The sequence below is a fragment of the Alligator mississippiensis genome, chromosome 9 (genome assembly GCF_030867095.1).
Source record: "Alligator mississippiensis isolate rAllMis1 chromosome 9, rAllMis1, whole genome shotgun sequence".
In the NCBI taxonomy this organism is placed as follows: domain Eukaryota; kingdom Metazoa; phylum Chordata; order Crocodylia; family Alligatoridae; genus Alligator; species Alligator mississippiensis.
In genome coordinates, this window is record NC_081832.1 from 66,800,266 (window position 1) to 66,813,145 (window position 12,880).

General features: G+C 44.3%; 1 protein-coding gene across 2 annotated transcripts in view; it reads right to left on the reverse strand.

Annotated features, from left to right (window-relative positions):
• NDFIP1 (Nedd4 family interacting protein 1) overlaps positions 1 to 12,880 on the reverse strand; it is a 32,413-nt gene that overhangs the window by 16,408 nt on the left and 3,125 nt on the right. Inside the window, exon 2 of one of the 2 annotated variants that reach the window (XM_059733532.1) lies at positions 1,027 to 1,108. In XM_059733532.1, coding sequence (XP_059589515.1) covers positions 1,027 to 1,108 — 82 coding nt within the window. Of the gene's footprint in view, positions 1 to 1,026; positions 1,115 to 12,880 lie in introns of both variants that reach the window. The other variant, XM_059733531.1, reaches the window with a different exon arrangement.

The window sequence follows — 12,880 nt, forward strand, 5'->3', positions numbered from 1 at the left end:
ACTAGAGCCATAATTAATCTAATAATATAATGGAACCATTCAGTAACTTCAGGAAGTGCAAAATATGGGTGCAAATTATGGCACCTTTTTCAAGGTGCTGAAATCTAGAAAGCCATAGATGGTTTGGGACTTTGTTACCTTAGAGATGGCCTTTCTACTTGTTTTCAAACATAACAGCACACTGACTTGCTTTTGTCAGATCCCTTGATGGGTAGTCAAGGAGAGGCACTCTCAATGGCCTATATTTGAATGTGGAAAACACTCAGAAGGGGGACAAAAAAGGTCTGACAGCTTGAGAGATTATAAATGGAAGTTTCATATTTTAGGACAACATTTTATCAACTCGATCTGAAAAATATTTTTTTGTTTTCAACTTTTCCAGGATCTCCATCTGTTTTATTCATTATACGCTCAGTTAGCACAGAATATACAGAGGATAAGTGAAATTAGGTAAGTATGGCCTTACTCCTAGCATGATTCTTGCACTACATAGAGAGTAACTGCCATAATGTTATCTCAGATGAGCTCTTTTCTACATCATCAGTTCCAGCCATTTCCTTTTCCATGACTGCAGACAAAAGGTATTTAAAACACTGTACCACATTCAAGCATTTGTATACTCATTGAAAAACATAATTTAGCATTATAACCAACAAAGGAGCTCTGAGGACAAAAATAGTAAAGATATCTCAGGTAGAAGGAACAAGCCCTGCTCAAATGTCAGATCATTAGAGACAGACCACAACTCCTCACAGCACTCAAATGTTACCCTCCTTCTCTACACTGGGAGCTCTGTGAAATGTAAACTGAGCACCACTTTACGAGGATGACATCAGACAACTGCCACCAAAGTATGTTTTATTCCAAACCGCAAGTAACTATGATCTGTTTCAATCCAGTCTCATTCCTCTACTCTTAGTCGAGCAAGGAGTGGGTATCTTCCCGTAAAACAAACAAACAAACAAACAAGGGCATAAGAAATAAGAGAATGAATAAAAAGACCTATTCCCTAGTTGCTGGCTTTACCTGCATTCTCTGCAGAAATGCTGCTGTAGGGTGGAGGGGCATCGCTCACAGCTGGTGCAGTCTCACTAGGCTCCTCCTCATTCTGCAACTGAACAGAAGTAGTATTTACAATTTAACAGGGCTGCAACCACAGACAAGAAAACTAAATGCACCCCCGCCCCCTCCCATGAGCACTGATATACCTCATCCAGACATAACAGCACTGGGTAAGTGACATTCTAGCTGCTAAATTACACCTGCGTGTCCACACTGCTCTTACCAAACTACTGCACAGCATCCTGTAACACCATTTGAAAATGTATGTAATAAACTTTGTTCCAGTTAAAATTAGTCTACATGGTAAGTTCCTTTACACGTCAGGTTCCACAGCACGGGTGCTTCTGGTTCCCATTTCCTCTGCACCAGCTAGCTGCAAACAGCAGTTGCATCAAAAAGGAGGAAGTGGCAGGAGAGACTCAACAGAGCACTGCATGGCTCGCTGTAGCTGTGCTAAGAAAACTTGTGTTCAGGCAAGTTACCCAAAATAGGCTGCCTGCCTGTCTGTCAGTCATGCAGTGAAGGACGAGAAGCAGCAGCAGCCAGGGGCGAAATTTGGCTACACCTTCTGCTGTGGATTGGTGCTTCCTACATACAGGCCTACACAAGACACTGACTGCGCAGGAGCTTGTTACTACTCCACAGTCAGCATTACCTAAAAGCCACTCAGTGACCCTAATGCTTTAGTCCTTGTGTATGCAAGTACTAAATGACTGCGTGGTAACAACTGCAAAGTCACCATCTCGTGTAGATGCAGCCAGGGAATATAAACAGCCAGAATGTTTATCTAATGCTCAATGTCTAGCTTGCATTAAGTTCAGATGCAAACATATTCTTTGATCACACAAGCTGACAACACTGGTTTACAAGCATTCAACACAGAATGTATTAGACCAGATTATATGCATCAAACATCATCTACTTTGTTCTTCCCACTGACATCACTGAAGCAACAAAGAAAATGTATATTTACATAGAAAACCAATTCCAAAACATTGCTTTGGAACTGAACCACTTGCCTTGATCCACAGCTATTCTTTCCTTCTCTCATCGTAATTAAGTGACAACAACACTCCAAATAGCAATTCCCTTTTTAACATCTTCAACTACCCTCTATGCATACCCTCCATGCATGCTAATATCCCTGAAGCCGCCTGTGACATTTTCTTCTTTTTCTCTACTGAAGACACTTATGACCTCTTTTCAAGATCCAAGTGCTTCCCAAGTATTAAAAAGCCCTTTTTCTTCCCAGCTCAGCCTGCAGAACTAGCAGTTCTATTTCTTTTTTTTTTGGTTGGGGTTTCTTTCTTCATTTGCACATCTGCAAATTCTTTACCAGGAAAAATGCAAGTCTCTGCTTTAGATGAAGGTTCAGTTTTATTAAAGAGACATCTGTGTCTTGTGTTCAACATACAGTTTATTTTTGCTAGACTTAACATCAAAAAATCTAACTGCTCCATGTCCTTCCTGAAGCCAACCCCAAATTTTGAAGGACTGAATTTTCAGGTAAGGTACATGTGCAATTGTTGCAAGCGTGTACATGTCTAGGTCATTTGGAAAGTCAGGCTGTAAGCAAGCTGCCTTGCTGGCTGGCTTCTGCAGGTGGATATCGCTCCTCAAGGAGCTCCTCAGCCAGTCCTCCCAAATAAGACACAACAAGCAAACACACAAAACCAAATCCTGCTGCCCTGTCCTGGGCACTAGTAGGAGAGAAGCCCATCCCAGCACAGCAGCCTGGCCTTTCTTTGTATCAAGCTATTTTGCTCACAAAATCTCCTGGGATTTTTTTAAAGCTCCTTGCAGTTGTTGCCTATCCAAATGCTCCCACATTTGGCCTCTTTCACCAAGGCTGACCAATCCCTCTGAAAGGGGCAGACCACCGTTACACGGGACTTAGAAGCTTGTTAGAAAATAAATTGAGCCAGGTTTGTTATTATGGTTAAGTGGAAACCAGTTTGACTAATTCAGGTATGCAACTGCCATGTCTGAGCATACAAAACAGGTGAATATGCATGGAAATAGCTAATTAGGCACAATAGTTCTACCAAGGACTTCAACCTGCATGCTTGATGTGAATTTGTGATCTACGAGCCTTCAAAAACTACTACCCATTTGACATAGTGGCTTTTAACCTTTTCATTAAGGCTCTCATTTCAGGTCCCCCTCCAACTTTGCCTGATGTCACTTTGCCACCTATTGAGATTCTCCTTGGTTTAACCACAGGAAAAGGGCAGGGTAGTTGCAACTGTCAGGTTGCAAAGTCCTGGTCTTACACATGATGGACATGAATAATTTCTCTTAAAAAGAGAAGGCAGTGAAGTAGTCAGGGTCCAAAATTTGACCTGTAGTTTATAAATAAAGAGCATTTCCCACCTCTCCTGTTCCAGACAGCAAGGAGGAAGGATACAAAATTAGTAACAAATTTCAAACACTTGATCCCAGTAGAATTTAACCCAAAACCTCCAGCTGCAAGCAAGAAATCCTATTCCTTCAAAGTATACGCTGAGGCAAGGTGTGCAGGATACCTGATTGATAGCTACAGCTGTGCTAGTCACACAAAGCACGGCTAGATCAATAGGACAGCAGCAGCCAATGCTACTGTAACACTATATGCCTGTTTATTGCAAATCAATGTTTTAAATCAAAGGCAAATCATCTAACTCATCATCTGTGCTCACCAGTACCCAATCTGCACATACGGACTAGATATTTGTGAGCACAAGTGTGGGGAAATCCTTTTGACAAGCTGACACCATAAAATTTCCCTGTACACCTATAAGGTAGTGGCAAGAATACAAATGTAGTTTCCTAAAGCCATGTCTATTCTTAAAATATCTTCCAAGACAGTAATGCTGGTTAAAGAGATAACATCTTTTTTAAACCAGCAAAAAACCTACTGCACACACATACCAGGAAAGAAACATTTTTGCTGGTACTGTTTAATTAATACAGGGGATGTGTACGTGCTATACTAACAAAACACCTCCTAACTGGCATTAACGTAGCAGCAAACATTTTCAGCGTAGATCTGGCTTTCATTATCTGGGACTACCTGCTTGCATCTTACAAGAGCACAGAGAAGCTTTGTTAGTGTCAGACAGTAAATGTCCATGCTGCATTTGAGTGAATATGCTGAATTGAATGATTTGGCTTTAACCATGAAACTGATGAAAAACAAACAACTAAGTGTAGCTAGAACAGAACAGTCATAATACAAATAATAATAAAAGATAAGAAATATCCAGTATTTTAGGTGGGAAAACAAAAAAAAATTTTAAAGAACTCTCGAGACTGGAGAGTTCAGTCCTTCTAGAACAGGGGTGGGCAATTACTCCCCCCAGGGGAGGGCCGCTTAACAACTTTTGGTGAGCCGTTAAGGGCCACAAGGGTAGCCCCACCCCTCAACAGGTGCCCTGCCCTCTAATTGCCAGAAGTCCTATCCCCTAACCTCTCATCAGAAGTTTCTCCCCATGTCCCCAGAAGTACTCTGTTTGGTGGGGGGGAAAGGGAGGTGCCTTCTTGAAACCAGAAAAAAAATCATATCCTAAAAATCAAATGTCTACTATAACATATTTTAATTTTATTTCAAAAAATATTTTTGTCCTGATTTGTGTGCGTCTTCATTGTACATATAAAGGTGACTGCGTAATAGCTCAAAATAATCTTGCGCTTGTATATTGTGTGTGGAGGGTGTGTGGGGTGTGTGTGTATGAGGTTAATGAAGGGGTATGGGGGTGGGGTTTGTTGGGGCTGTTGTAAAAGGGAGGATGGGTATAGAGTGTGTGGGTGGATGCAGGGTTTGTGGGCAGATGTGGGCCCCCATGGTGCACAGACCCCGCAACCAGCAGTAGCGGCAGGCCCTTGGGGTGCTCATGGCCCACAACAGACAGAGCCCCCCAGCAGCATTTGGCTCCAGCTGAATCCCAGGAGCTGCATGTGACAGCATGGAATCAACCCAGCCTACTCGCACGAGCCTTCAGACCAAACCAGGCTGGCTCTGTGCCAGCACATGAGGCTCCTGGCACTGCAGGCAAGAGCTGTTCGCCATCGGGCCAGGCTGGGCTGGCTTCGTGCCTCCACATGGGGCTTCCAGCATTCCAGCAGGGAGCCACACATGGAGGCATAAAGCCAGCCTGCACTGATGGTGTGCGACTCCCCCAGCTCCTGATTCACGTGCCATCAGGCCGGGTGGTCTCTGTGCCACGTGTGGCTCCCAGCTGTCCTTCCAGGAGCTGCATGCCATTGGGCTGGCCAGGCTGGCTCCATACCTGCAGGTGCAGCTCCCTGTTGGAGTACTGGAAGCCCCACATGGAGGCACAGAGCCAGCCTGGCCCAGCCCGAGGATGCATAGCCCCCACCTGCAGTGCCAGGAGCTCCATGTGCTGTCACAGAACAAGCCTGGTGTGGTCTGAAGGCATGCACCAGCAAGCCAGGCCAGTTCTGTGCTGCCAAGTGAAGCTCCCAAGACTCAGCTGGAGCTGTGCACCTCTGGGGGACTCTGCCTACTGCAGCCCATAAGCGCCCTGACAGCCCGCCACCTGCTGCTGCTGCCACTGCCGCCAGGGGCTGTGCACCATTGGGGATGGAAGGAGGAGTGTGGCAAGAGGGCATATACTCATCCAAAAACCCCACGCCCACCCCCCTGCAGGCAGGAGTTCTCCTCCCCACTCACCAGCTATCCAGTCCATGCCATTATACTTGATGCCTCCACATGGGGTTCCTAGCTGGAGTGCCAGGAGTCCCACAGAAATGGAGACACAGAGCCCGTCCAGTCCATGCAACCTCTAAAAGCCCATGCCTCCCATCAGCTTTCAGAGGGCCAGCCAAGGGCTGATAATAACTATTTTTTGGAAGGGTCCTGCAAACTGGACATAATGGCCTGGTGGGCTGGATCTAGCCCCTGGGCCATATTTTTTCCCACCCCTGTTCTACAGTCTAACTCAAAACCAGAACAAACTCCAGTTCTAATTGCTACACTGTGTTCCACCCCAAAAATGTCAAAAATACCATAAAAAAAGCCTCCTGTTAAAAACACAATTGCAGCAACTGGAGAAAAACAAGCCATTAAAATACTACTATCAGTCTAAGCATTAGTTGTTAAGACAAGGAGAAACGATCTGGATGCAAGGAACAATGCATGTAGTTTTGCCATAAAAATTCTGAACTTGAAGAGCAGTTGGGCCTGAGAGACTTCAAAAAAGGAGACAGTGGATTAGAGTACTGCTGTACAAATTCAACAGCAGCCTGGACAAGACGAGAGAGTCATAGAGAACAAGCCTGTAAAGTACAGAGCTAAATCTTGACTCAGGCTCTTCTGGCTCCACTTTCTATGAAACATTGGCCCAACTTCAAGCCCTGAAAGGCTTTCCATGTCAGATACCTAGACTGCAATCTGCAAACCCTAGATATATGTACACAAGTTATTTCCCTGCAGATTCAGGACATTAACAGCAAAGGGAAGAGTCCTACACACCCTACACGTGCTCATGTTGTACTACCTGGTCCCTAATAGTGGAAGGAGGCATCCCACTGCATCTTTAATGATACAAGAAAAGAGAAAGGGTGGGGGGGAGGTAAGAAAGGAAAAGGAGTTGTAAGATGAAGGGGAAATGAAAGCACAGAATAAAAGATAATATTGAAGGATGAAAGAGAAGAAAGTGCCTCAAATGAAAAATTATTCCTACAAACGTGTTTTAACGAAGAAAGGTAAGCTGGACCTAACGTTCACTTTAACCATGCCAATGCATATAACAAAACAAAATACAGATATTTTGCCCGGTCTGGGCATTTTGAAACTGAGCTATACTTTAAATGACTTCAAGACCCCACACTGCATATGCTTGCATGAAACAGATTTTCCTTCTAATGCACAAGGTACACAGAAATTCCTCACAGCCCTTCTAATGATTCCAGGCATCTAAAATTTAACAAAGCGCTCATTAGTAAGGCAGTAAGGATTCATGTGGCAGAAAGAATGAATCATCAGGTATCATGTGGCCCAACACTGCCAGAACTGCACTAGCCTTGCATTTTCCAGCTAAAATGGTGCAGACACCTGGTACACACAATTAAGAATGCTTTATTTGCCCTTGCAAGTGGTTTCCCCTTTGGACTTCTGGAAGAATATTAGTCAGAACAAGAGAAATCTAATTAATGCACAATTTGAATGAAGTCAGAAGGGAGCAAAGGCCATTTCACATGCATATCTGAATTAAGCATTGTGTTTTTCCTTTGATTCACTGATGGATTTTAGTTTGCAAAAACTAGATCCTTTTTTGTTGTATTAGAGGAAAAGTCTTGAGTGAAAAGTTAATAGATCCTTGGTTACTTAAATATTAGATCGGTAGCATGTCCTGAGGTTAGGCTGTATGATGCGACCCAGAAATATTCTGATCCCAGTGAAGCCAGGAAGTCACCACAGGCCCCAAGCAAGACACTCATTTTGTGCCTCAGTTTCACCTTCAGAAAAAGTAGTACAACCACATTTACATGCCTCCCCTCCCCAGGGCTGAAAATTTTAGATACCTGTAAAATTATTGAAATCTTTGAGTGCGAATTTCTCTACAGAAATGTGAAATACTGTAATAGCTAATATTTTCATTCTTGTAATCTTTCAAAACATGGTTATTAGGATTTATGATATGGTATTGTGTCTGACCTACAACACGCTTACTCTCTAAATCTAAATTATCCACAGATCTCATGCTAACCTCTCAAGTGTTCAAAAATTCATAACCCCGCATACTTACTAGCCTGGTTAGATGCGTTTATACTCAATCAAAGATAAAAATCTAGAAAACTTTACTCTGTTCAACAGTATGGCAAGATTATTGGTTACATATATTACAAAAGCTATCAGATTTCCTCCAAAATGATAATCCTTAAATTCTGTATTTTGAAAACATAATCTCTAACAAGAAAGGAAGCCTGCGATCAGTCTAGCTTCAGGTTTGCACAGTAGTAAAACCTGAACTGATTTAGAAAACTATGACAAGTGGAACAGAAAGGTCCAAAATAATATCTACTGTTGAATGAGGAGTGCATACCGCACAGACTCAGGGCACCCCTCGGAAAATGCCAGTTCTTACTTTTCATTTGTTTTTTGACTACAGAAAAATACTGGAGCAGTTCTGTTGCAAAGAACTCAGAAACACCACAACAGTTCAGAATGTTTCTGACACTACAGTTTACTATTTGAAATCGCTGGGTTTATGTTGCAAATCGTGTTTGAACACCAAACAGTGCTAACATGTGCATGGCACCCTCTAGCACCTCTGAAAGGATCTCCAGGCACCTCAAGGTGCCATGGCATCCTGGTTGAGAATCACTGTATTAGCTATATTCCACATTCAGTTGGGTCTCTGATCTTACTAACAAGACAATGTGACAGAGTTCAACAAGCTCTGTGACAAATGTTCCTAGAGTTAAACTAACAGAGGCCAAAACTGATTCACACTCCAGCACTCAAGGTCATCCCCACAACAAGATTAAGGAGTAGGACAGCAAGAGAGATACAGACACTATTTTCAGCTTCCAAAGGGAAATTCTAAGCAAAGGGGAAGGAAAACAAAGGTTAAGTTATAAAATACTTTGACTGTGAATTGCTTAAAAGAAACAGAATTTCACCATTTTTGAAGGAGCAGATTCTTTAAATTATACTTTATTTTGACAGATGAAATGAAGTTGATGATGCTGATGGCATCCAGATGGGAACTACCAGAATGAGCCCTGGGCAGCAAGGCCAGGCTCAAAAAGGGGAGGGAAGAGGTGTGGGTCAGGGGAGGCTGCATGGAGGAATGCCCAAAACAGGCCTCCAGAAACCAGGACTCCTGGGTTCACTTCAGAGCTGGCACTAGGGGGCAAATGGGAGAGCTCCTGGGACCCCCCTTTTGTGTGTCTGCAGGAGGCCATGACAACCACCATGGGAACTGGGGACACTTGTAGATATTATGGCAAGGCCCCCCTCAATACTGGTAAGCATTAAATCAGGCCTCAGTGTCTGGAAAACTCACGAGAGCTCTGAGTCCCTAAACTATGATCCTAAAAATCACTTAACACAGACACCTCCTATTACTAGTTTGAATAGTCCTCAGGTTATGTACGGTAGTAAAGTTAAGCACACAAAAATAAGTTTGCAGGATTGAGGCATCAGACATCTTCCGAATATTTTTTAACTGAAATAGCCACGTTAAGTTCTTTAACATAAAGTTGCCAACCTACAAAGGAGCCTCCAGTCAATACTGAATGCCACATTTAAAACTTTCAGAACTACCTACATTAGCTATTAGCAATAATCTGCTGTGAATCGGTTTGCTATGTTTCCTACAATATCTAATCAGTTTTTGGAGGGCTGAATTACTACAATGCCTTTCCATCAAGAGACTTCAGAGACTGGAAAAATTAGCAGAGACATTAGTTCACAAGCATATCTACTCATCTAGTGTTAGGTAAGGTAGGCTTAACAGACTTTTCTTCACTGGTGTTAATTGTGGTGTTGATACTGAATACATTTCCACCATGGAAACACACATACAACTTCTGGTATGCAAAGGCAGAAGAGATGAAGAATCCCATAGCGACAAGATGTAAAAAGCCTTAAACTGCAGATAACCCTCATCAGATCTTACTTATGTGTTACTATGGTAATATAGCGAGCTCTCGGGTTTCTAAAAGACAAATACAGAAGATGCTGACTATATAAGAATCAATATAAAGCTCTATTTTTGTCCCCTAATAACTTTGGCTTGAAGTAAAATATGACATTAAACTGTCATGTCTATCTGGAAGGCAAAGAAAAGTGTTTTACAAAAACACTAAAGAGAAAAAAAAAAGTTAATCAACACGGGTTATGGTTCATTTAGATACTCCCCTCATTTGAAATGCTCTGGTCCCTGTATTTCAAAAATCTGCTCGTTAATTACTCTGAATTTGTTGCTATATCGCCTGGAAAGGTTACAAGAAAAAAAGGTTTAATTAAGCAAAATTGCTGACTACTTCTATTGTCAACAGTCTGATGCCAAATTTTGTGCCCACTGATTTTAACAGGAGTTATGAGCCCAAGCTTACTTCCACTAACATAACTGAAAGTTTCTGCACTAGCTTCAATAGGAACAGAACTGTGTACTCAGACCTGCTCCTGCAGCTGGATCCATGCAGGAGCCAACCCACAGACAGCTGACTTCAGGTTCAAGGCCTTGCTGGCCCTTTCTTGACAGAAAAACAGTGTTTTCTTTAATACTGTTAGCTCCACAGAACTGAAAAGGCTTATTAAGTCATAGGGTACCACATTTCAGTGTTACCCTGTATATTAAGGCAGACTAGGAAGGCCGGTTGACTACGTTATCTTAACTGAATTCAAAGACTGAAACAAACATATCTGATGCCCATCGAGATAGATCCTTGGTGTAAGGGTAGCTTATCTTTTACTGGCTGGTAGTTATAGCCTACATGGGAAAACTTTCTGGTATAATGACCTGTGTGGACACACACATTCCTAAGTGTCTGCACAAGGAGCTGCACTAACATAACTCTTATGTGTAGACAAGTCCTTAGAAAAAATAAACCTGTAGCTACAAGATGACCATGAACAGAGACCCTTCAGCTGTTTGCAGTCTTAGTGCAGAAGAACCAGAGTTTCAGTACAGCATGTGGATATGAAGTAGTTCCCCTGAGGTAACAGGAAGCAAGGACTTACCACATGTCAGCTGTTCCATGAAAACTGTCAGTACACATACTTAATGCAGAGGCAGATGAAAGTTAATCTCAGTAGCTTAGCCCTCTTTCACCTCCTGCAAGGTACACTTGGGCAGTTATTTTGAAGCAGCTGACATTCAATAAACCTCTTCCCCTTTCCCTAATTCAATATGCACACAGCCTTACACAGAGCAACCACAACTACAGCTGACAGAACAGACAATGTTTAACACTGTAACTGGAGTCCTACTCCAAAGCTAATTCCCAGGTGTGGGACAGAAATTAGCTGTCCCAGGTGTGCGGCAGCTAATTCCCAGGTGTGGGGAGACACCAAGGGTGCCAGGCTCGGGCTCCTTGTCTCCCACTCCCCTCTCCTAGGGCTTAGCACCCTTTGCAGCACACTGAACACCAGGCAAGCAGCGCTGATTTCCCTTCCATTTGCCCCACCTGTGGAGGGGCTAGGCTCAGCCACGTCACAAACAGCAGATGGGAGCGAAGCCCCCAACACACCCCAACCACATGCACCCACACCCCCTCACGCACCCCATCTCCACCATACCCACACACCCCACCATACCCACACCCCCAACCCCACCACAACCACACAGATACCCACACGCCATACCCCTCAACCACACACACCCCACATCCACACACATATACCCATACCCCACACACCCACCCCCCCCACACGCACCCACATCCCACTCCCCTACTGTACACACACACATCCAACTGTCCCACACATCCTACACCCCCATACTCATCCATATCCACCCCACACACCGCACACCTATCTCACACCTACACACACACACCCCTCCCACACACTCCACTTGCACCATACCCACATCTGACACACACCCCACATACACCCTCTACCCCTCCACACACACAATATACAAGCAACCCCCGCTAAGAGGTACTTCCTGGGCAAGGGGAAAGACTTCTGGTGGCAAAGGTCAGGGATTAGGAGTGGGACTTCCAGTCACAAAATGGCAACCAGGGGTGGGCTACCCTCATGGCCCTCAATGCCTCATCAAAACTCGTTAAGCAGCTCTCCAGTCAAAATAATTACCACCCCTGACATACACCTTTGCCAAGCACCTCTGGGGAAAAATGCTGCTGAAGGAGTGTGTACCCACTATTTCCTACATGGGTTTAAGCTCTACATTGAAGATGCACTGTGTGTAAGCAAACAACTTGAGATCTCACTCAGTTGCTGAAAAAAAAAAGGTATAGCCTCAGTTTCAATTACACATATGGCTTTAATAAGCTTTTTAAAAGCCTCATCCTTTTCCTGGTGGGCACATTTACTGTACCTCAGCTTGTGGTCTAAGAAGAGTCTCTGCTGCATTGAACTCAGGACCCTGGGGAACAAGCTCAAGCGGTGCTAAACTAGGGGTAGGCAACCTCCAGCTCATGTGCCAGAGTGAGTGTGACACACACACAGGCATTTTGTTTGGTGCACACACCTCCAGGAGGAGATGGCAGGGAAGTGGCCAGGGCTGTGCTGACACAACAAGGATCAGGCCCTTTGCAGCTCCCCCACCATCTGCTCCTGGCACGCCAACATCTTACAAGTTGAGGTTGCAGGTTTTTGGCACTCTGCCTAAAAACATTAACAACCTTTGCTCTAAACCACCTTTGAACCCTCTTTGTCCTGAACCACTTTGGAGGCTAGAGGCCAGTCTGAATTACAGCAGCCTTCTGAGCCTGCCTCATGGGTAGGGAATTCATGGCGGAAGTGGGCTGCAGGGAGGCTCCTTTAATCTTGCAGGTTCCCCTGCGCTACCAGTTGGCAGAGGGGCCCTGCAAGTTGCTGCTGATCAGCAGGGAGGAAAAAACTGCTGTTTTGAATATGGCACCATTTGTGCCTCCTAGCCAGTCAGCAGCAAGCAGCAGGCCCATCAGGGTCCCCCAACCCATCAGTAACAGAGGAGGGGGTGCACAGGGAAACCTGCAAGTTTAAAGGAGCTGCTGTGCAGCCTACTTCTGCCGTGAATTCAGTAGGTCCCTACTTATGGGGCTCACTGCAGCTCAGAATTTCTATGGCGCTGATGGCCCTGTTCACCATACACACATCCCAAGGTGAGGCTCCCCCTGCCCGCCCAGCCGCAGCAGG